The following is a 25,672-nucleotide window of genomic DNA, read 5'->3' on the forward strand; positions in this document are numbered from 1 at the left end:
GATTGTGATCCCCCAGAAGTTCTATTTTTGTTGAGAATAGTTTTTTCTATCCTGGATTTTTTTATTATTCCAGTTGAAGTTGGGAATTGCTCTTTCTGTCTCTTTGAAAAGAAGAATTGAGTTGAGTTGGAATTTTGATGGGTATTTCATTCATAGCACTGAAAAAGTTAGATTTTAAGAATAGTCCTTGTAAATATCTAAATTATTTTATTTCTTTCAATGAATATATATATAGTTTATAATATATAATAAATTACAATTAAATAACAAAGTAAAATTAAGAAAGAGGTTTCAAAATACCATGTAATGACTTTAACATCCTTTTAAATTTCAGTGTGTATATTGTCCACTTTTCCCAATCATCTTATATAGTTCCAGAATTTTTCCCATATTTTGCTTCACTGTAATTCCTTGTCCCTCTTAGCACATACTTAAGTCTGTTTTTATTTAGATATCTTTAACTTCCCAAATTTTATTGAGGGTCTGTATATCTGGCTTTTAATCTGTATATTTCCCTATCATTCTACCATAGGGGAATAACTGTTTTAATTACAATGCTACATAGAATATATTTTATAATTAACTGTAACAAATTTCTTGATAGTACATTTATTTCGAGAATTTTCTATATTTTCTTTACATAGACAACTGCCCTTGTAAATCCAAAATGAATGTTCCAAAATAATCATATTCAAATTATAATAAAATACTGACTCAAAATGATTAATAAAATATATTCATACCTTGGCTGCATATAATAATAACAATGAAAATTAAGCTGTTAACAGAATATTTCAAGATCAATTAATTAATTTAATGTATAAATTTCACACATTGCATCTGATATCATAGAATAATAATTGTACTAATTTTAAAAATGAAAGAGTGGAATATAATTTTCTAAATCATTCATCATATTATGTTGTGTTCAGAAGATTAATGGAGCACTGCCTATTGATTCACTGGTGCTTACCTAATCTATCCCATTTTGTTTTTTTGACTTATTGTTTTTGTGATTGTCAGTGATAACATTTGACTTTTGACTCAGGTTAGTATAATTCATGCTTTTCTTCAGAATTTATTCATTAGCTGAGTATTTAAGTTTCAGATACTCTGTTACTTAAAGAAAGTGTTGGTCAAATATCAATAACAAGGTACAGGCCACATGGGATCTTCAAATAAATCAGTTTAAGGAAAACAGGAGTTTTCATTTTAAAGCTTAAGCCTATCTGTTAATAACATTTTAAAATTATGTTCATATGTGTATAACGTTGTGTGGGTATATGGATGTAGGAGTAATAGTCACTGAAATCAGAAGAGAGCATTGCATTTTCCTGAAGGCAGCTGTGAACTTACCAGTGTGTGTACTGTGAACTCAAGTCTTCTACAAGAGCAGTGTCTGTTGAAGCTCTTGAGTCCTTTCTCCAGCCTCTTAGCCCAGTTCTGCCTGAAAACAAAACAAAACAGAAACAACAAAAAAACAGCATGATGACATTACCTGTGTGATGACAGACAAAGCTAAAAGTAGTCTTTAAAAATTTTGTTTTAATTATTTTCAAAACTGAGTAATAATAATGATATGCCAGTATAAACTATGCTAGTGTCACACTTTTTATTGGATATTTTATTTATTTACATTTCAAGTGTTATCTCCTTTCCAGACTTCTCTCCCCAGAAACTCTGTACCCCATCCATCTTCCTCCTGCTTCTATAAGGGTGTACCCCAACCCATGTAATCAATCCTGCCTCTCTGCCCTTGCATTCCCCTACACTGGGGTATTGAGCCTTCATAGGACCAAGGGCTTATTCTCCCACTGATTCCTGACAAGGCCATCCTCTGCTACATATACAGCTGGAGCCATGCATCCCTCCATGTGTACTCCTTGGTTGGTGGTTTAGACCCTGTGAGCTCTGGTTGGTTGATATTGTTGTTCTTTGTATGGGGTCTCAAACCCCTTCAGCTCCTTCAGTCCTTTCTCTAACTCCTCCATTGGGGACCCCATGATCAGTCCAGTGGTTGGCTGTGAGCCTCCACCTTTGTATATGTCAGGCTCTGGCAGAGCCTCTCAGGAGACAGCTATCTCAGGCTCCTGTCAGGATGTACTTGTTGGCATCCACAATAGTGTCTGCACTTGGTGACTGTCTATGGGATGGATCCCCAGGTGGGGCAGTCTCTGCATGGCCTTTTCTTCAGTCTCTCCTCCACACTTTGTCTCTGTATTTGTCCCCATGAGTATTTTGTTACCCCTTCCAAGGACTAAAGCACCCACACTTTGGTCTTCCTTCTTGTTGAGCTTCATGTGGTCTGTGAATTGTATCTTGGGTATTCTGAGCTTTTGGGGTAATATCCATCCACTTGGGGAATCCTATATTAAGGAACACATGGCAGGTGAGTTAGGATTTTTAATATTAAAAGATTAAAAAGAACAAACTACTAGCTAAAGGAAATTGCATTTAATTGACATAACTAATCATAATATTGCTTAAAATGTTTATTTGGAATCATGCAAGGGTGATTCATTACTTATGGCATATCTGTTTAATAGTGTAAAATAACTTTACAGAATCCATTGCAGTGTGCTTCTGTCTGATATATACTATATAATCTGCAGGAATAGTATATTCTTTGTAATTTGGTATTAAAATATAAAGGATAGAACAAAGAACTACTGGTATCACAGCAAGATTGTATAAGTACTGTTAACATCTTAAGTGTTGGGTAAATGCATTATATAGTGAACTTCATGTTACACATTTTTGGAGTTGGTTTTATGAAAAGTATTTTGATAAATTGAAGAAATTAAAATAAATTATTACAATCAATACTAATTATATTTTTGAAAGCAGTGGTACATTTAAATTAATGTGTTTGGGATGGAGAACATTTTTGAGAAATCTATTTGTACCCACTGTATAATAACATACTGTCTTACACACCACAGCATACTGTCACTTAAGAAATATCTCATGTTCTTGGCAATGAAGAGCCAACCCTCAAAAATAGTCTGACATTTTTTAAACATGGAAGAAAATAGTGGTGTGAAATTACAGTCTAGTTATAATTCTTTAAATAGCCAGGTATGTGTTACATGTTATGATTAAAATAATCACATATAGTATTTAGAAGACTTACTAGCTCATGGCATCCACTGAATACATGAACACATCTACATATATGATGCATGTATGTGCATGCAGTACATATTATGCACCTGAGTAGGCACTACAGTTGCTGCACTAAATATTGTCTCAGATCATATTACTTAAAGTGAGATTAATTGATCATTTTCTTACATTTGAAAGATAATTTGCCATTAACATTTGTCATTGGGGAATAATAAAATCATTTGTCTCATTTTCATTGAAAAAATAAACAAAACACAAGCAACTGTGACAACAAAATTCAGGTGTATCTCCCCTCCTATTTTTTTTTCTTTTATCTACTAAGCTTTGTTATTCAGTGTATTTTGAATAATACTGAAATGGAATATCCAGTCTCATGGATAAGGCAGCTTTTGGGTTTTAGATGACATTTTTCAGAATGTGGGACTATTTGTAGAGATACATTCAGAGCTTCTACTTAAAAATACTAGAAATCCAATCTAATTTACTTATGTGTGCATGCTTGCATATACTTTTAACAGTAATATACATACATTTAAGGCCTAGTTCTCTTTTCAGTTTAAAATAGTGTGTGGTTTAATTCATTGACCTGAAAAATACTTTAGTAAAAATTAAATCTGTAGAGGCAGCATGGTAACTCATGCCTCAATTCTAACACTGTAGACACTGAGGCCAAACACTCTTAATCATTTCAAAGCCGGGATGAACTAAGTGGATATTAGCCAAAAGGAGAAAAACAGTACAGAATACCCAAGACAGAGTCCACAGAACTCAAAAAGGTCAACAGACTGAAGTGCCCAAGTGAGGATGCCTCATTCCCACTTGGGAGAGAGTAGAAAGTAATCACAAGTGGGGAGGGAAAGTGGACCTAGAGGGGTGGAGTCAAGGCGGGGAGGGGAACCTGATCTGGTATTGGGTGAAGGAAAAAAATCTGAACCCCGAGGGCCAGCAGAAAGAATGGAAACAGGCAACCTCAGGAAATAGGAGGTTTTGGGGACCCTCCAGAATGCACCCGAGACCTGGGAGGTAAGAGATTTTCAGGACTCAAAGGGAGGGACCTTAGATGAAATGCCCTACAGTAGGGAGCGAGAATTTAAAGAGCCTACCTTCCAGCAGGAAGATGGGACATCAAGTGAGGGATGGGCTTGCCATCCAACAGTCACATCTCTGACTCATAATTATTCCTGTCTGAAAGAATTAGAGGATGGAAATGGAGCCTGAGGAAAAGAAGGTCCAGCAACAGGCCCAAAGTGGGATGCAGCTCAAGGGGAGGTTCCAAGGCCTGACACTAGTACTGAGGCTGTGGAACACTCACAAAAAGGGACCTAGCATGACTGCCCTCCAAGAGTCCCAATAAGCAGCTGAAAGAGTCAGATGCAGATATTTGCACCCAACCAATGGACAGAAGCAGCTGACCCCTGTTGTTCAATTAGGGAAGGCTGAAAGAAGCTGAGGAAAAGGGAGATCCTATAGGAGGACCAACAGTCTCAGTTAATCTGGACCCCTGAGATCTCTCAAACACTGGACCACCAAACAGGCATCATATACCAGCTGATATGAGGCTCCCAACACATATACAGCAGAGGACTCCAGGTCTGGGTTCATTCAGAGATGATGCACCTAAACCTCAGACTCTGGAGACCCCAGGAAATTTAGAGGTCAGGTGGGTTAGGCGGTGGGGACACCCATGTGGAGACAGGGTGGTTGGGGAGGAGGTGTAGGATGTAGAGCAGTCAGAGGGTGGATGGTGGGGGCAGGGAATGGAATATGGAGTTTAAAAAATAAATTAAAAAAAACAACATATACCCCTTTGCATAATAGCACCTGTTACTTTTATATTAGATTTGTTAGATATCCTGTGACTTCAGTTCTGTGAGCATCCAGTGCCCTCTTAACTTTCTGATGCACCGGTCATCACAGTGAACATACATACATGAAGGCTTTCTTAGGGTTACTATTGCTCTTATGAATTAGCATGACTAAAAGCAACACTAGGAGGGAAGGGGTTATTTGGCTTATGTTTCAACATCACTGTTCATCATGGAAGGACCTCAGAACACGAACACAAGCAGTGCTGGAGGCTGAAAGCAGGAGCTAAAGTAGAGTTCATAGAAGAGTGCTGTCTACTGGCTTGCTCATCATGGCTTGCATTACCTGCACTACACTCATGACCTCCAGCCTAGCAGTGGCCCACCCACACAATGAGCTGAACCCATTCCCATCAATCATTAATGAAAAAGAAATACCCTATAGTTTGGCTTACAGCCCAGTCTTTTCACAGCATTTTCTCGGTTGAGGTGTTTTTCTCTTACATGACTGGGTATTATCAAGTTGACATAAAACTAGCCAGCGTTCAGACATTCATAAATATACATATAATAAAATAAAGCTTGAAAGAATAACCATGAAAGAGAATTGAAATTGTAGTGTAATAATCAATGGAAATTCACTTTTAAATATAAAGTATTAAAGGAAGATTTTAATATTTACATTTCACTAATTTCTCTGGTGAGAGCATTCTTATTCACTAGTAGGTTCACAATATTTATCAGTGATACTTTGAGAATTCTTACTAATTATAAAATATTTGTAAATTGTACTTGGATTATTGTACCTTTTTTCATTAACTCTTAGATCTTCATTATATGTTTATCTTAGTTCTGGTATGATGGTATACAAATTGACCCTATGGCTTTGAAGTAATTTAAATAAAGAATTGTGGTACATTGTTTTACAAAAATCGATGGTGTATGTGAAATAAACCATTCATGCACCTCATTTGCCTTTTCATAGTTTTAACCACAGAGAATATAAAATTATACCCTTCTAAATGGCTTATAAAATGTATTTTTATTCTTCTGCATAATGTAACTTTTCATCCTTACCACATACATTTCCATTATTTATATTAGTTCATCCTTAAAAGTTCTGGAGGTGTTTATTATTTTTTGTATTTTTATTCATTTATTTATTGTTATTTTATTTATTTACATTCCAAATGTTGCCCCCCTTCTTTCTTTCCCCCCCACAAACCCCCATACTATCCTACCCTTTGCCTCTATGAGAGTGTTCCTCTATCTACCCATCTACTCCTGCCTCAGCATCCTAGCATCCTCCTATACTTGGGCATCAAATCTTCATAGGACCAAGTGCCTCCCCTCCTATTGATGCCAGATAAGAGAATTCTCTGCTACATATGAAGTTGGAACTATGGATCCCTCTGTGTATGTTCTTTGATTGATTGTTTAGTCTCTTGGAACTCTGGGTGGTCCAGTTAGTTGATATTTTTGTTCTTTCTATGGGGTTGCAAACTCCTTCATCTCCTTCAGTCCTTCCCTAACTCTTCCATTGTGGTCCCCTGGCTCAGTCCAATGGTTGTCAGTGGGTATCTCCATCTGTATTAGTCAGGTGCTGGCAGAGTCTCTCAGGGGACAGCTATGTCAGGCTCCCGTCATCAAGCACTTCTTGGCTTCAGCAATAGTGTCAGGGTTTGGTGTCACCAGATGGGATGGATATCTAGGTGGGGAAGTCTCTGGATGGCCTTTCCTTCAGTCTCAACTCCATATATATATCATATATATATATATATAATTAATTTGGTCCCTGCATTTCCTTTAGACAGGAACAATTCTGGTTTAAAAATTCTGAGATGTGTAGGTGGCCTATTCCTCAAATCGGGGCCATGCCTATCAACTGGAGGTGATCTCTATAGGTTCTAGCTCCACTTTTTTCTTAAGTCCTAAATTAAGGATTATATATTTCATTATATATTTCCACAGTTGAAGAACTTTACTGTGATAAAACTCAAATTCAAGAAAATCTCCATTGTCTATCTCTGTGTATGTAATTATGTGTATGAATATGTGCATTTGTAACTGTGTTTGCATGTATCCAGGTATAATTGCACATATGTGTAACTGTGTATATATGTGCTCATGTGTAAATGTGTATGTGTGTTTGTGTTTGTTCATGAATAACTGTGCATGTTTTTATAAGCATGTGTGTGTGTCTGTGTGTGTGTGTGTTTTAAGTTTAGCAACTCATAAATTTCACAAGAATGACACGTTAATTTCTTGACACTTTAAGTTTAACTGAGAACAGTTGAATAAATTTGTGGTCCTAAAATATGTAATTATATTGTATAAAATTTACCAAAATGTAGCATATGCATGCAGATAGGACCGTCTTATCCTGTTCTTTCCCCCCTTTACCTTATAACAACATGTTATGAAGGTAAAGGTTTAATTTAATTTATTTATTTTTAACAAAATTTCACTAGATACCCTAGACTTGCTTTCCACTCAAAATCCTCTTGCCCCAGCCTTCCAGGCACTGAGATTGCAGCCATACACCACAACACCTGGCTCTGAATGTAGAGTTTCTAGGTGCATGATCATATCCACTCAGGAGCAAGGGCTTTGTGTGTGTTCTGAGTATGATATATGTCTTTGCCAAATTATTGAAACTCACATGTTATATATTGAAGGATAATGACAGCTTTATACAAAGTAACCTGGTGGTCCTGTCCCTAGCATGTGCTGCTAAAGCCATTTCCTATCCAATTAATGTACAGCCATGTACTCATTCTTAGAGAGCTTAAGCCATGAATATGAGTGGTGTTAATTCACCCTTCTCACACATGCAAACTTACTGAGCTTTAGCATGAGTAATTTTTAAATGCAACAGATTGGAGTGTATCTTGGAAGGGTGCTTCCATCTGTGAAAACTGTCATTGGAAAAAGGAAGAACACTTTAAAATAAATCCACCAGCTGTATTGATAATCTTGTAGTGGTATGAAGGCTTGAAGGCAGTAGGACTGTTTGTTAAATTAGTTATGCCGCATGACAGAAAAGCAGGCTTGAAGAGCTTTTCAGTTCCCAATAATGACTTTAAAAATCATTAAATTGTAGAGAAATGACACTAATGTAATTTCAAACTATAATTTAAAAATAAAAACCAAAGTATTAGAGTTGAAATTATCCTAAAATTAACTAAATGGCACATGGTGGGCTGAAGAATGTGCCATTAAAGCAGACAGGTACAAACTGATAATTTACACCTGAAAAAAATACAGAAACAGTAAACTTTTGATGCCTAAACTTTTTTGTTGATTTGCAAATAACTACTATTTAAAATATTTTTCTCTCAGAATTTTGGTCAGAGTTTTGGCCAGATATGTCAGTCTACCACCCTAAGCTCTACAGAGATACCCATTATTAAAAAACTACAACCAAACAAAAAACCGAAAACAGTAACAACAAAACCATCAAAATAATTAAGTTCCCACGATGTATACAGAGAAAGAGAGAGAGAGCAAGAGAGAGAGAGAGAGAGAGAGAGAGAGAGAGAGAGAGAGAGAGAGAGAGAGAGAGAGAGAGAGAGAGAGAGAGAGAGAGTTAGTTCACCTAAAGGGAGTTTTTTTTTCTGCATCTACCTAGCCCTCTACGTTTTCTCTACATGATAAAACAAACACTAAAATGCTCTGACTGACAGAATACCAAGAAGGATTAAAATAGTCCTGACCTTCTAGTAGGAGTTTACCTAGATATCCATGAAGAACCTTCTCTATTTAAATTTTCTAGCCCTTACTTTTAAAAGGTTTAAGGACTAAATACCTTGAGATTCATCTCACTTGCTTGAAGGACAGAATAGTTATTGATCCTGTGACTTCCAGGGAAGGTTTTAGAAGGTGTTCCCTTCTTGAAAGGCTTCTGAGTGGTTCTACTGTTAGTACTCACATCCCCAAACAGTGGCCTGATCTGGGCATCTTGAAGATGGGTTGCAAGCTGACTTCATCACGGTTAAGTGTTTACACTACCCATTTTCAAGACCACATTTTTGGTTCTCTGACACCTGCTTACCCACTGATGTTTTTCTTTCTCTAAGCTGGTTTCTGAATCTCCCTGATACATGTTCTTTTCCAATTTCCTTTCAGAGAATTTTCGTATGATCTCTTTAGTAATCTTTTTATTTAATCTTTCTTTTTAATTGGTTATTTTATTTATTTACATTTCAAATATTGTCCCCATTCCTGTTCTTGCCTCTTCAAACCCCTTTCCCATTCTTTCTCCCATTTGTCTCTAACTGGGTGCTCCTCCACACACCCACCAAATCCTGCCTCACTGTTCTAGTATGCCCCTAAGCTGGGGCATCAAGCCTACACAGGACCAAGGGCTTCCTTTCCCACTGATGCTAGATAAGGCAGTCCTCTACTACAAATGCAGCTGGAGGCATGAACCCATTCATGTATACTCTTTGGTTGGATGTTTAGTGTCTGGAAGTTCTGGGTGGTCCAGTTAGTTGATATTGTTCTTACTATGGGATTGTAATTCTCTTCAGCTCCTTCCTTCAGTCATTCCCTTAGCTCTTCCACTGGGGCCCCCTGGATCAGTCTGATGGCTGGTTATGAGTATCTGTATCTGTACTGGTCAGGTGCTAGTAGAACATCTCAGGGAATAGCCATACTAGGCTCCTGTCAGCAAGCACTTCTTGGTATCAGCACTAGTGTTGGGTTGAGTGTCTGCAGATGGGATGGATCCCTAATTGGGGCAGTCTCTAAATGGCCTTTCCTTCAGTCTCTGCTCTATTTTTATTCCTGTGTTTCCTTTGGACAGGAATAATTCTGGGTCAAAAATGTTGAGATAGGTGGGTAGCCCCATCCCTTAACTGGGGGCCAAGCCTATCTACTGGAGATACCTGAAACCTTCCACTAAAAAGTTTCAATCACACTGGGCATCATGGCACACAGCCTTTTTGTCTGTTTTTGTTTTTTCACTTTACATCCCGATCACAGCTATGCTATGTTCTCTCTTCCCAGTCCCTTAGACATCCCTTCCCACCATGTCCTCTTCCTTCTCCATAGAGAAGGAGATCCCCCTTGGGTACCACATCACCCTGGAACATCTAGTTCCAGCAGGACTAGGCACATCCTCTTCCACCAAGGCCCAACCAAGCAGTCCACATAGGGAAAAGAAAATAGAATGGTGGGGAACAGAGATAGAGGCAGCCCCCATTACATTTGTTAGGGGAATCACATGAAGACCAAGCTGGACAAATGGGTAGAGGGTCTAGGTCCAGGTCCTGCATGATCCCTGGTTGGTGGCCCATGCTCTGTGAGAACTGATGATCCCAGGTTAGTTGATTCTGTGGGTCTTCTTGTGTCGTCCTTAACCTCTCCTTCTTTCTCACTTCTATCCCCCACTCTTCCACAAGACTCCCTGGCTCTGCATGATGTTTGGCTCAGGAAAAACATCATCTGCCTCCATCCACTGTAGGGGAGAATCTCTCAGGAAATAGTTATGCTAAGTTCCTGTCTGTAAGATTAAAAAAAAAAAATCATTAATTGTTTCAGGGTTGGCTCTTTCACATAGGATGGGTCTCAAGTTAGGGCATTCATTGATTGGCAGTTCCCTCAGTCTCTTCTCCATCTTTATCCTTGCACATCTTGTAGGCCAGAAAAAAGCTTTTGGGATGAAAAAAAAACAAAAACATTCTTCTATGAAGACATTCAGTTAGAGCAGCACCATTTGTTAAAGATGCTTTATTTTTTCCATTGTATGTTTTTTTGTTTCTATGTCAAAAATCAACTGTCTTTAGGAATGTGGGTTTATGTCAGGGTTTTTGAACCTGTTCTATTGATGAACCTGGAATACCATGCAGTTTTTATTACTATTGCTCAGGGATTATTTCTACAGATCAGGAATGATGACACCTCCATAAGTTCTTTTATTTTTCAAGACTGTTTTAATTATCCTGGGTCTTTTGTTTTTTCCATATGAAGTTGAGAGGTGATCTTTTAAGGTATGTAAACAATTGTGTTAGAATTTGGATGAAAATTGCATTAGATGTGTAGATTACTTTTGGTAAAATGGCCATTTTTACTATGTTACTGCATCTATAGCTGATTAACAACTTCAGCAAAATGGCTGGATACAAAAGTAACTTTAAAAATATTAGTTGCCCTCCTTTATACAAACAAAAGCAGGCCAAAACAGAAATCAGGGAAATAACACCTTTTACAATAGCCACAAATAATATAATATATATTGATGTAACTCTAGTCAAGCAAATGAAAGGCCTGTGTGAAAAAAACTTCCAGCTACTGAAGAAACAAATTAAGAAGGATATTGGAAGGTATTTTTGATCTCAGCATTCCAAAGATCGAAGAATGTAGAACTCTGTAACTTCAAAGCCAGAGCAATCTATATATGAAGTTCTGAACAGCTATGCTATCTAGAGAAGTGCTATCTCAAAAAAACAACCAAGCAAGGCAACACAAAACAAAACAAAGAAACAAAACACCTTTAATTAAAAAGAATCAACTAAAATTCTAAACGTTTAGGTTGGCAACAAGGGTTCTCCATTATCTGCAGTGAGCACATATTTCAGTTGTCTCTTCTGGACATGTTTTCCTAAATCAAGAACTCTAGCCAAATTACTGATGTATCAATCCAATGCCTACTGTGAAGTTTATTGAATATTTACCCTCAGCAATTTTAAATATTTTGTTGTAATTTTCTCCCACCATTGAACTATCATGCTAATACACTCTAGATTCAAATATCTTACATTACTTTTCCAACAGTTTATATCTTTTTATTTATTTTCTTGGAATGTCATTTGAAGCACAAATTTTTGTTTTTCAAAAAAAAAAATCTATTTATTTCTGTTTTTCTTTTGGTACTTAGCATTAACTGTCACAGCTGAGAAAATGTTGCCTATTCCAGTTTAATGATACTTCCTGATGAAGAAACCAAAAATGAATAAACTATACAACATATGCACCAAGTGGAATTCAAACACAGTTAACATCACAGACTATGTTCTGTATAGTTAACAAAAATGGTGTGTGTGTGTGTGTGTGTGTGTGTGTGTGTGTATGTGTGTGTGAGTATCTGTAAATAAAAATGTTTTCTACCTAAATGAGGTGACACTTTATAATGTCATGAATAGAAGTATAATACAGATTAGAATTAATCTAAATAACTGCTCATCTGATGCTTGATATTCATAAACCAATTACTTGATTTTTGTTGCTTGTGTTTCTTACTTATGATTTGAGTTTCACATATACTCTTAGTATATGTCTAGAAAATATATATTAACTAACCTTTTATATGTATTAGACACTGCTTGTTCTAAGGAGTCATGAAAAATTAGGCAAGTATTTTAAGCCAACACCAATGCTGTTAAAATAATAGGTTTTTCCTTGTCTTACATTAGGTCTAAAATGTTACAGTCTTAACAATAAAGAGATCTATATACAGTGGGGATGATTTTAATTATTTTGCCTATTTTCTCTTCTCTTTTATTGAAATGCTATCAATATTATTTTAGTGGTTTTGTTCTCTTTAACTTGTCAGTGCCTGTTTTTTTTTTAACTTACCATTTTTTTATTAGATATTTTCCTTATTTACATGTCAAATAATATCTCCTCTCCTGGTTTCCCCTCTGGGGAAAAAAAAAAAGAAGAAAGAAAAAAAAAAGGGAAAAAAACCCAACCCTGTTCCCTCCCCGCTCCCCCTGCTCAACAACCTACCATCTCCCACTTCTTGGCCCTGGCATTCCCTTACACTGGGGCATAGAACCTGCACAGGGCCAGGGGCCTCTCCTCCCATTGATGACCTACTAGGCCATCCTCTGCTATACACATGCTGCTGGAGCCATGAGTTCCACCATGTGTACTCTTTGGTGAGTTGCAGAGTCAAACTATGGAGCAGAGCCTGAAGGAAGGACAATCCAGAGACTGCTCCACCTGGGAATCCTTCCCATATTCAATCATCAAATCCAGACACTATTGTGGATGCCAGCAAGTGCTGGCTGACAGGAGCCTGATATAGCTGTCTCCTGAGAGGCTCTGACAGTGCCTGACTAATAGAGAAGCAGAGTCTCATAGCCATTCATTGGACTGAGCACAGGGTCCCCAATGAAGGAGCTAGAGAAAAGACACAAGGAGCTGAAGGGTTTGCAGCTCCTTAGGAAAAACAACAATGTGAACTAACTAGTACCCTCAGAGCTCCCAGCGACTAAACCACCAACTTACCATTTTTTAAAAAATTTTTATTCTTTAATATTTTTTTTTTACAGTCCAGACTTTATCCCCCTCCCGATCCACAGTTCAACTGTTCCACACCCCACAACTCCCCTCGCCCTTGCACATCTCCAAGAGGATGTCCCCATCCAACCCCACCCCACCAGACCTCCCCACTCCCTGGGTCCTCAAGTCTTTTGAGTATTAGGTGCATCTTCTTGCACTGAGTCTAGCCCTCCTTCTCAGCTTCTCCCAGCTTTTCCCTAACTCAGCCACAGAAGTCCCCTACTTCTGTCCTTTGATTGGGTGTAAATATCTGCATCTGACTCCTTCAGTTGCTTGTTGGGCCTTTCGGAGGCCAGACATGATAGGCCCCTGTTTGGAAGCACACCACTTACCATTTTATCATAACTGCCAGGTGTTTATTTTTGTCTGCTAATGATTTAGAATGTTTTTGATTAGTCCACTTTCTACAGTGAGGTCTTAGAGATGATCAGAAGGAATCAAGGATTGTGAAAGGACTTGGGAAATAATGAAGAACCACTAAACAAAAAATTTAACATTGTTATCATGAGCAACAAACTATCTGCATATAACTCTCCTCTTCCCTTTTTGTGCAAGCGTGACCCACTTGTGATAACCCCAACAACCCAACAGAGATTTCATTTTAATGAAAACATCTTCAGTTTATTTGAATTCCTTATTTTTCTGAATGTCCTTTATCCTTTCCAAGATTCACTTCAAGACACCATTTTACATATATGTGTTTATAAACAATTTACGTTTAGTCTCTTCCTGATCGTCCTGGTTTACAAACCTTTAAATTATTTAATTTTTTTTAAACCTTAGTTGATGATTTGAATTATCTTACTTGTGAACTAATTAGGCTACCAAATTATTGACAATAAAAATATCATAAGCTGTTTTATAAACATCCTATGTTGGGGAATGTTCGCGACAATAAATTGTTTCAGATCTCATCCAGGAATTCATGTTATAACCGCCTATCTCCATCATTGGTTAGAGGATGCAGTTGTGAGACATTGATCAACTGAGAGTCTTGAAACATACCAGATGGTACAAGGAGTACAGAAACTAACTTTCTTAAATTTAGCCATATGGAAGCTTATCAAATATAATTTTCCTTGTTGCTGTTGTATTAAGAGCTGTTATTTCTTTATAAAGTTCATTTAACATGTTCCTAACTCACTTTGGGTAAAAACATAAAGAAGAATTTGGGGAAAAGCTATACTATCATGCATCATGAATGATTCTCTTTTAGATGTTAATTTTCTGAAATGTAACAATTATTTTATTAATACACATGTATAAAATCTCCTTTCTGTATGATATTCTTGTTTGTGATTATGTAGATGCCAGTTGATAAATACCATTGCAGCATGCACATCTCATTTGCATCTCTACATCTTAAATTTTAATGCAGTTGCACTGCCAAATAAATAACATACCACAATTGCACATTTAAGGTGTAGTATGCCATAATATAAATTTTCTTTCTTCTCTGTAGAACTACTATGGTGCAGCTAAGCTGATTTTTTCTGATAATCCTCTTGGTCTTACTTGTGGAATGGTTTGTCCAACATCTGACCTCTGTGTCGGAGGATGCAACTTACATGCTGCTGAAGAAGGACCAATTAATATTGGTGGACTGCAGCAGTTTGCTACTGAGGTATGTAACAGTTACACTTGCATTTTTTCCTGCTACTAGAAAGCCAGAAGCTCATAAAATAATTGAAATTCTTGGTTTCCTTTTGTTGATACCCAACATGTGTGTGTGTTTCTATGTGTGCAGTGTGATACAAATATGTTGTTTGAAATCAGTATCTTTATACAAAACTTGGCTATGAAAATGAAAGTTTATAAAACCATGTATCAAACTAGTTGTAATCCCAGCAGGTTATTAAAATAACTTAGAATAAAAATATCTAAATTGGATGATCTAGAAATAGAATTTGTTCATTAACTTTACATTGAAGTGTAGCATGGAGACCCTATTAGGAAAAAAGGCTACATTCTTTAACTGATAATTTCCCCTGGAACTTGCTTTGATCTTTATGCCTAGAAATATATTTCAGCAGTACTTCCTACTATTCTATGAGTGATAGAGGTTGGGGAATTTTCAAAAAAAACCCTGAAATGGAATAATATTCTCTAACAACATTAAGAAGATAATTAGACTATATGAGCTTATAGATTGAAAGATACTCTGTTATTTGCACAGAAAATGGTTAATGAAATGAAAGGTGGCTTTTTGTCATTTGTCACATAAACTTTGGTACTGGCATTCTCTTTTACAAATCCTTTGTAAATGACTGATTCTCTGGGACATCTTTATGCTCTCTGGGGTCTCCTGTTTGAAGTGTAGTAGCAAGTCAATTCTCATGTATCATTTAAATGATCAGCTTATTGGGATGTTACAGTAAGATTTTTATAATCTTGAGGGACTAGTTGGCTAGAAGACTAAATTAAATGCCTGTCTATGCTGGACTTTTAGTTAATGACTTACCTCTCTGGTTGTGTCAACCTAAACACTATGCACTCTTTCCCTTTAGAGCCTTTCCCATAATATCCCTCAAGCTTAAGTCACACTTTGCCTTTAGTAATAAATCAGTGTTATTCCTTTCCTGCTTTCTGACAAGTTAATTCTGTGGAAAGACCCCTGGGAATAAGGAAATGGAAACAATTTGAGGTTGTGAGTTGATGCAATAAATTCTTGGATTTAATTTCTTTTCTTATCAAATTAAAAACTGCATTAGGCTTACCTGACCAGTGCAAAGTATAATCTCTACAATGTGCAAAAATCCTTAGTTGATGATGAAGATTCACACAGATTCCTCTCCATATTTCTTTTGGAAGCCCTTTCCTTTGTCATTAAGCCAGGGTAAGCTTACACAAAATGCATCACAGCAAATGAAAAGCCATGCAGTATGTGCATATGCTCAACCTCCATTCCTAAAAACAAGAAAGAAATGATTTGATAGCAGCACTATGTCAGGGATCTAGACATGAATGAGACAATGAAACATTGCAGAGAGATGTACAGAAAAAGAGGGAAAAGAAATTAGAGATAGAAAGAAAAGGGAGAGGAAGGAGGAAGAAAGGTGGAAAGGGTACAAATGAGGGAAAGAGAGGGAGGGAGAGACAGAGAGGGAGACAGACATATACACAGAGAAAGAGAGAATATGAAGGAATATATAAATGAATTTCTACTCTTACTTGGCTTTAATAAGCTCCTAGTTCATAGGGCATTTATTTGGAAGGATTTCCATATTGTTCTGTTTGTTATATAAAAGTCACCAGAAACTCAATAAAAATCAGGTGTGCATATATGCTGAATCTCTATGAGCCCTACCTTATAAAGAATTGAGCCTGAACAAGGTATGCCTATAAATTCTTCTCAACTGAAGAAATAAATTTTTAAGTGGATATGTCTTTGTATTTAATTTCATTCCATTTTTATAATTGTTTTATAATCAAATAATAAATTAAAACACTGTGATAAGAACTACATATAAGGTGTTCCCATTCATGATTTCCACATTGACTGCTTTTATAAAATACTGTATTACTTATGTCAAAGTGGGGTTTTCTTAAATACACCCACCTTTTGAGTTGTTATGAAATTACCAAAGCATGATCTCTGTAAATACTAGTAAAATATTTGTGAAGGGCAAACTATTCTTTTTTTCAATGACTAACTATTGACATGAAATTTAACTGAAAGTGGAACACGATGCAAATGATTTTATGTTTTGATTGATAAACAATGATTGATTTTGACCTTTTAAAAATACAAATCAATATCTCTCTACCAAATTAAGTAAAGGTTAGGAAAGCAAACTAAATAGGGAAAAGGGAACTTTTTCAGAATTGTTTTTCCTGTAATTTATAAATGATTTTTAAAATATCAACTCTCTAGCCTGCTGTTATTGACTGCGTCTGTATTTTCTGCTTCTTCATTTGCACATAGGTGTGTGATTTGGAAAAAGAATAAATAACTATCTAAACTTGTAGGAAGAGCAGGAAGATGGCTTCTCTTGTGTGGCTCTGTGCTTTCAATTCTCTTCAACTCTCTGCTATTGTTTCATCTGCATTGGGATGACTTGACTTCACTCTAGATATTTTTGTTCATTTCTGTGATTAGAAAGCTAGGGAAGAGGTTCTTATTCTGTAAAAGGTGGATGAAATCATAATAATCCTAGAATCCTTTAACAATATAAGTTCAATAAATATCTTGCGAATCTTGATTTAATGCAGGTGTTATCAATTTCAGGGCACTTTACAAATTCCTCTCCATAAACAATGCTTAAGAACAAGTTGAGTATATTGTGTGTTAATAAAACAACAGCAACCAAAAATGAGGCACCCTCTAGGTTTATAGAAACACAATAGCACTTCAGGAAGCAAATAATTGCTTTTTCATGCTGAACTGATTGAGAGCTATACATTCCACTAGCATTCTGAGTCTGATTATTTAACTTTGGAAGATTTGCTTTTCTTGTTTGAAAGGTAATTAGTCCACATTAGTCGAAAGTGAAGATGGGGGAAAAGTACATACTTAGTGGCTCCTCTGGCAATGCATTTGTTTTTTTGGTATCCAGCTTTAAAATGTTGGTAAATAGCAAGATGTGTCATCTAGATATTTTGGCTTCTTGTGCATGAGACAATAACATACCAATAATAGTCAATATTAAAGAAATTCTGTAATGAAGTGTTGGATAGGAATGAATAAGGCCTGAATTCTTCACTCAATGTTCATATTATCTCCCTTTTATACATACCTAGTAGAAGACTCCTTGAAAATAACTAATTTCTTCAAGTGTAAACTCATCAAGGCCAGCTGGTGCTTTGTATTCTTTTAAGTGTTTTGCAATTTCTCATTTACCTTAGATAACATTGTTACTTGATGACCCCAGGCTTTATAGCAAGCAGGATTTGTGGTTCCAGGTTCAAATAGCACCTACAGAGCCTGATGGTTCAGAATATAGTCTCACCTCTAAGGTCATCACACCTCACAGCTCCCTCATTCTCTGTGAGAGAGGTAACAATTGCATTAAAATTAAAATAGGTTCTGTAAGACCAACGCCTATGTTCACGTCATTTTCTTTTCAGATGTATGTTATATAAAAGCTTTCTTATAAAGCATGGAAGAGTCATTTCACAATCAGGGAAGATCTAGCCTTTGTGGAGCTTGGGAAAATACAATTTGGCTTACATAGCTTAAAAGTTACATAAAAATTTCCTACAAAATTTCAGTATAGAAATTTAGGGATGGAGAGATGTCTCAGGTGTGCCTTATGCACTATAGGATGACAAATCTCTGGTTTTTCTATAGTTTTATTTTCACTTTAAGCCTAAGGTGTGACTTTGTGAGTAAATTCGTGTAAAACTTTAGCACACTGATATTGTTTGGCAAACTAATCAATAAAACATACTAGTTTATGGATCTAATTTAAAACAAACTTGGTTCATGGGCTTTCAGGTGTGTTGTTAGTGTAGTTTCTTAATGAGGGCACTTACACTGCTATGAATTTTCCGCATGACACTGCTTTCATTGTGTCCTATAGGTTTGGGTATATTGTGCCTCTATTTTCATTGAATTCTAAAAAGTCTTTAATTTCATTCTTTATTTCTTTGTGACCAAGAAATTATTGGGTAGAGTTGGGTTCCGTTTCCATGGGTATGTGAGTTTTCTTTTTTCTTTTTGTTACTGAAGTCTAGCCTTAGTCCATGGGGATCCAAAAGGATGCATGGGATTATTTCAATCTTCTTGTGTCTGTTGAGGCTTGCTTTGTGACAGATTATAAGGCCAATTTTGGATAAGGTAGGAAACCAAAAAATTGCAATTGACAAAAGAAAGTATCTTCAGTAAATAGTGGTGGTCTAATTGGCAGTCTATATGTAGAAAAATGAAAATAGATGCTTATTTGTCACCTTGTACAAAACTCAAGTCCAACTGGATCAAGGACCTCAACATAAAACCAGATGCATTTTGTCTAATAGAAGAGAATGTGGGAAAGAGCCTCAAACTCATTGGCATGGGAGTGGTGGGGATACCCTAAACAGAACTTTGATGGCTCAGGCTCTAAGATCAACAATTGCTAAATGGGACTACATGAAACTGAAAAGCTCTTGTGAGGGGAGGGACATAGTCAATAGGATGAACTTCTTCTTGTTTTATTTAAATGTAAAACTGTAGCCACACTGCCATCCTACTAATTAAAAAAGAGCAAAAGAAACAATTACATGCTATTTTTAATTATTATTTAATATAAGAACTGATTGAAACATTATTCTTGAAGAATTCCCAGAATTATCCTTATTCTGTGGTGTCATGGAATTAAACATTTGCTAAACATTAAGCCTTCTGGAAAGCTTGTGGAATGCAAAGTGCATTTATAGTTCATCTTTCAACCATTTTGTTCTGAAATTTCTAAGACTATTTCATTATTAGAATGTCTCTGTGGTCTACTTCTGCTACTGTTTGGTTAATAAGAACAAATTAAATAGTTGAGGAACAATTAACATCTATTGAACATTCATGTGTACTTTCATTATGTACTCTCTTAGAATGAACATAGGAAAGTGACTTACCTAAAATTAGAATTAGTAAACATTTTTCTTTTTTATTGGCTATTTTCTTTATTTATGTTTCAAATGTTATTCCTCTTTCTGGTTTCTACACCACAAGCCCCTATCCCTTCCCCCTCCCCCTGCTTTTATGGAGGGTGCCTCCCCCATATTCCCTACTTCTGCCTCACTGCCCTAGCATTTCCCTATGCTGGGACATCAAGCCTTCTCAGTATCAAGGACTTCCCCTTCCATTGATGCCAGATAAGGCCATCCTCTACTACATATGTAGCTGGAGCCATGGTTTCTTTGGTTGGTAGTTGGGGGGGGGGGCATGTAGTTGGTTGTTATTGTTAGAAATAGTCTGGTGGTTCCTCAGAAAATTAGAAATAGTTTTACCTGAGGATCCAGCTATACTACTACCCAAAAGATGCTCTAATATATAACAAGGACACATGTTCCACTACCTTCATAACAGCATTATTTATAATAGCCAGAAGCTGGAAGGAACCCAGATGTCCCTCAACAGAGAAATGGATACAGAAAATGTGGTACATTTAAACAATGGAGTCCTACTCAGCTATTAAAAACAATGACTTTATGAAATTCGCAGGCAGATGGATGGATCTAGAAAATATCCTGAGTGAGGTAACCCAGTGACAAAAAAAACATACGATATGTACTTACTAATAAGTAGATACTAGACAAAAGGAAGCTCAGAATAACCATGATACGACTCACAAACCATATGAAGCTTAGAAGAAGGAAGACCAAAGTGTGGATGCTTCAGTCCTACTTAGAAAGAGGAATAAAATAAGCCTGACCAAAACCGATGCAGATGCTTGCAGCCAACCATAGGACTGAGCACAGGAACCCCAATGGAGGAGTTAGGGGAAGGACAGAAGCTGATAGGGTTTGCAACCCCATAGGAAGAACAACAATTTCAAACAACCAGACCCCCCTGAGCCCCCAGGGACTAGTAAATATTTTTCTTTTAAGGTAGTCTTTCTTTTACTAGAGAGGTATGCAATGACTCAAATTAAGTTTTCTCTCCCAAATAAACTCCCTAACTCATCTGCTTTGTCTGTCCTCAATAGGAAATTGTGTCCTAGCCCAGCAGAGACTTGATGTGCCAGGGTTGGGGGATACTCCAGAGGGGCCCCATCCTCTCACAGGAGAAGGGGAGGGGAGATAGGGGGAGGTACTGGATATGGGGGGGGGATGATCATGATGTAAAATGAATAAATAAATTCATTGGGAAAACCTTAATTGGTAGTTTTAAAGAAGGCTTAAATAAGTTAAGAAAAACTTGTTAGATTTAATAAATGATTACAGTATAGCTGGGGAATATAAGGTTAAAGATATGAAAGTCAACTTTTACTTATATGCCAGTGTAAAATAGTACAGACTGAAATTTAAGATATACCATCATTTATATTAACATATATAGGTCTAAATCTGACCTTCATAATAAAAGATCTATATGAAGAAAACTAAAATTTGGTGGCAGAAATAAGGAAGTAAATTAATGCTGACATAGTCCCTTCTCAAGCTCAGAGGATCTTCTGTTATCCACAAGTCACGTCTTCTCAGTTTGAGCCAGAGGTTCATTGCAATCTCAGGTGTCATATCATTTTGTTGATAATAGAAAATTAATTTTTGAGTTTAGCTCAAAATGGAAAAGGCCCATGTTAGCTGACACAAAATTGAAGAGCAAATTCTGATCCTTCCATTCATGTGATCTGTCTCTGTATTTCCAATAATAGAAGAGTATATTGTTGAAAGGAGGGACAATCAGACATTTGGAATGGAATAAAGAGATCAGACATCAACTCACATGAATATATTCATATCATCTTTGACTAAATTTCTAAAGTAATGTCATAAGAAGGAATGGGTCCTCCAATTCCAGCACATGCAGGCTCAAACAAAACAAAGCTGTCAGGACATAGTCATGCTCTTCACAAACCTTAATTCCACATGAATTTTGGGCCTACATGTGAAATAAGAAACTCATGATTTTGGACTATCACAAAGTAGAAAGTTCAGATAGCCTTGCTGTCATCAATGACTCTTGATACAACATCAAAGATAGAATCTAAGAAAGAAATTATTGAGAATTTGAAATTTGTCAGCATTGAAAATATTTGCTTGGCAAGAACATGAAAATATAAAGGCATACTACAATACAGTGGACATGTCTAATAAAGAGCTGTTAATCCAAAATATAGTATGATTCATTAATACTCACAATACAAATGTGAATTCACACAATGACCTTGCCTTTCTTGCCACAGATCTCCTTAAGAGATACACTGATGGGCCAGTGAGAGGAGAAATGATACTTTTCATTATAGACCATCAGGAATATGAAGAAGAGTGCAACCTAATACCAGCACATTTATTGATCTGGTATCTCAGTCTATTTGGTACCTTCAACTAGTTGGGTTGCAAGCAACAAATTTTCCAGTGTTAGTTCCTAGAAAGTCCTGGATCCAAGCACTCATTTGATTTCTGATGAGAGCCTGTTTTTCTGATTTGTAGATGGTGCTTTCTTTTCCTCTGTGTCTTCCTATGTGGAAGGTACTATTTATTGATTAATTGATTGATTGATTGATTGATTTTAATGAAGACTTGTCCAGTTCAACAAAGTACCAATACACTTCTCTTTCTAGAATCCTTATTACCTAACACATCCCCCAAACTCTACTTTCTGACATTGTAAATTAGATTCCAACATCTTATTTTTTAAGGCACATCGTATAGTGCAAAAAAGACAAATATAGAATAATACTAATACCACCAAATGCTGAATGGACTTAGAGCAACAGCAACACCCCTCCATTTCTGAGTTAAGGTAACTTGGCAGTTTCTTATAGGCTTATGCAAAAACTATTGTTTTAATATACTCAATCTCAGAATGTGACCATTATTTATTGTATGACAAGTGTTTCTTGAAACTGTTATGCGCACTAGACTAATTCACTTAATACACTAATTTATTCATAGAACTTTCGTACATGGTAATTTAATTCATTCTTAATACTCTTAAGTGAATTTACTATCCATATTTGAAGTTAATAGATAGATAATGAAGTATGTTGAAGGATTTCTTCAATACCATGCACCATAAGAATGCTTAAAGGAGGTTTGACCCAAGCAGTCTCATAGTACCAGACTACTATAGAACTTTGTTGTCAGACTGAAAAGGTACTGTAATGAAATGTTGCAAAGAATAAAAGAGAAAAATCATAACAAAGCAGATAAAGGTGTTATTCATAAATTAATCTACTGAGCAGGGTTGTGTGTTGAGTGTCAACTGAATACTGTATTGCCAGGTTTTTGGCTGCACAAATCAGAGACTGGCCATTTACTTTTTGGAACATATTGTCTTGCTTTCCTTCCTTCCTGCTGAAGCCTCCAGCCCTGTGATCATTTCTAACAGGGAATCCACAAAATGCATTTTGATTCAATATTTATACTTCATAGTTTTTTAAAGGGATATTCAAAGTTTCATTCTCAAATATTAAAATATCCTTGGGCTAAAATTTATACACATTAAATACTTTTGAGTAACTGCTACTCTATTTGCATACCATGAGCCAGAAACCATAGTGGAAACGCTTAGTTTCTTAAAGTTAAAGTGCTTTCTTCTTCTAGATGTTTGCAGAATGGGAGATACTATAGAAACAAAGTTCTATGTGCATTCCACATATTCTCTGTATATATAATAATTTTGGAAAGAAAATTTCCTTAAATAATCAACCATACTATATATACTACTGTCAACAAAGTTGGTAGTATCCAACTATGTTTAAAATAATTTTTATTTTATTTAAGTCTGTTAAAATGCAATGCTACTTTCTAAAAGTCACATTTTTAACATTGCAAAGTAAATTTTGTAATTATTAATTCATGAAATTAAAAGTTGCCAACTGAATGTGAAACAAATATGCATTTATATAATTCCTAAATGAAATCAACCATATCTGTCCACTATTAATTGTAAATGCATATTTTAAGTATTTATTTTTGGAAATTATGTGAAAATATTAATTTGGGAAGATGTAATGTATTTCAACCATATTTTCATTAATGGTCCATGAAATAATCAATCATCAAGACTAATAAGAAATAAAATGAAAAGATTAAATACATCAAACATTAGGAGAGGGTCTGGAGAGATGGTTCAGAGGTTCAGAGGACTTACTGCTGTTTCAGAACACTCAGGCTTAGTTCCTAATACAGCTGACAACTCAAAACCATCTGTAACTCCAGCTCCTTGGAATTTTTCCCTCTTCTCATTTCTGTGAGTTCCTGAATGCATGTAGTAACTACAAACCCATTTAATGTACACACACACACAAGCACATGCACGTACACATGCACATACACGTACACATAAAATTATGAGTTCAAACCAAATGTCAACTTCAGTAGGAGAGTTGGTAGAAGTCCTAGGAGATGCATGTTTCTGTTATGGATAGTGATGACCTGCTGTGGATCCCTAGATCTCCATAGTGGAAGGAGAGAGCTAAATGTAAATACAAGAAGGAAGAAAATGTGTGCTCTTTAGACAGTTCACCAAAGCACTAGAAAATAGATTCATAGTTTGTAGAACTATAACTTATAAGCATAAGAGACAGTTTTGCAACAATTTAAAAATGCATTAGTGAAAAAGAATGACTCAGTACTGTGGTTGGTGAGATGCAATTAAAGTGTGTGTAGCCAAGCTTGACAACCTGAGCTTCATTGCCAAATCCTGCAATCCTGGTCACAGGTTACTGAATCTCCAATGTTCATGGGTCTTCATATGTTGTGCTGCATTGTACAAACGTGCCCCACCCTGAACTACACAGTCTATAAAACATATAACTAAAAATACAGTTCATGTGTAGGAATCATGGAAATGAAAATATGGAATCAAAGTTATGTCTGTTCTTTACAGTTTTCTATTCTAAGAAAGAAAACAGGCATTACTGGTGAAATAGAATAAAGGATTTGAATTCAAATACCAAAATGCTATGAGGAGTATTTGTTTCAGACTGAGAAGAGGCTTTCCCAGTCTCTGTTGCTGAGCCTCTTTCATTTTCGTGCTAAGACATCGGATAGTGACTCCTATATTTTGAGTGGCAGAATTTTGTCTCAGTGGTTGGTACTATAAGGCGTGCCTATAATGAGTGGCAGAATTTCGTCTCAGTGGCTGGTACTATAAGGCATGCCTATAATGACGTCAGCTTGAAACAAAAGTCACAAGCCTCAGACACAAGAAAATAACCAATCTTGATGTTGATCATTGCTGGGATTACTGGTTTTGTTTGTTTGTTTGTTTCTTTGCTCTGTATTAAACACAGAGAGCCCTGTTAGCTTATTCATTAACTATTATGATACACCTATGAAAAGATTATATATTCCAGTTTCACTTCTACTTCTATTGGTAGCCAAATTTTGGAGATAAAATGGTGAGAAGATGCATGATATATAACAAGCTCTCTCTCTCTCTCTCTCTCTCTCTCTCTCTCTCTCTCTCTCTCTCTCACACACACATACACACACACACACACACACACACACACACACTGTACTGGCTAGTTTTGTGTGTCAACTTGACACAGGCTGGAGTTATCACAGAGAAGGGAGCTTCAGTTGGAGAAGTGCCTCCATGAGATCCAGCTGTGGGCATTTTCTCAATTGCCCCTTGTGGGTGGTGCCATCCCTGAGCTGGAGGTCTTGGGTTTTATAAGAGAGCAGGCTGAGCAAGCCAGGGGAAGCAAGGCAGTAAGGAATATCTCTCCATGACCTCTGCATCAGCTCCTGCTTCCTGATAGGCTTGGATTCCAGTCCTGACTTCCTCTAGTAATCAACAGCAATGTGGAAGTTTAAGCTGAATAAACCCTTTCCTCCCCAACTTGCTTCTTGGTCATGAT

At 36.4% G+C, this 25,672-nt stretch overlaps 1 protein-coding gene across 2 annotated transcripts in view; it reads left to right on the forward strand.

Moving 5' to 3' along the window:
• Positions 1–25,672, forward strand: part of Dpyd (dihydropyrimidine dehydrogenase) — an 835,953-nt gene that overhangs the window by 191,163 nt on the left and 619,118 nt on the right. For both annotated transcript variants that reach the window (XM_031375299.1, XM_031375300.1), the window contains exon 5: positions 14,683–14,844. In XM_031375299.1, the coding sequence (XP_031231159.1) occupies positions 14,683–14,844 (162 nt within the window). The remainder of the gene's footprint in view (positions 1–14,682; positions 14,845–25,672) is intronic.

This window comes from Mastomys coucha, unplaced genomic scaffold (assembly GCF_008632895.1).
Source record: "Mastomys coucha isolate ucsf_1 unplaced genomic scaffold, UCSF_Mcou_1 pScaffold16, whole genome shotgun sequence".
NCBI lineage: Eukaryota > Metazoa > Chordata > Mammalia > Rodentia > Muridae > Mastomys > Mastomys coucha.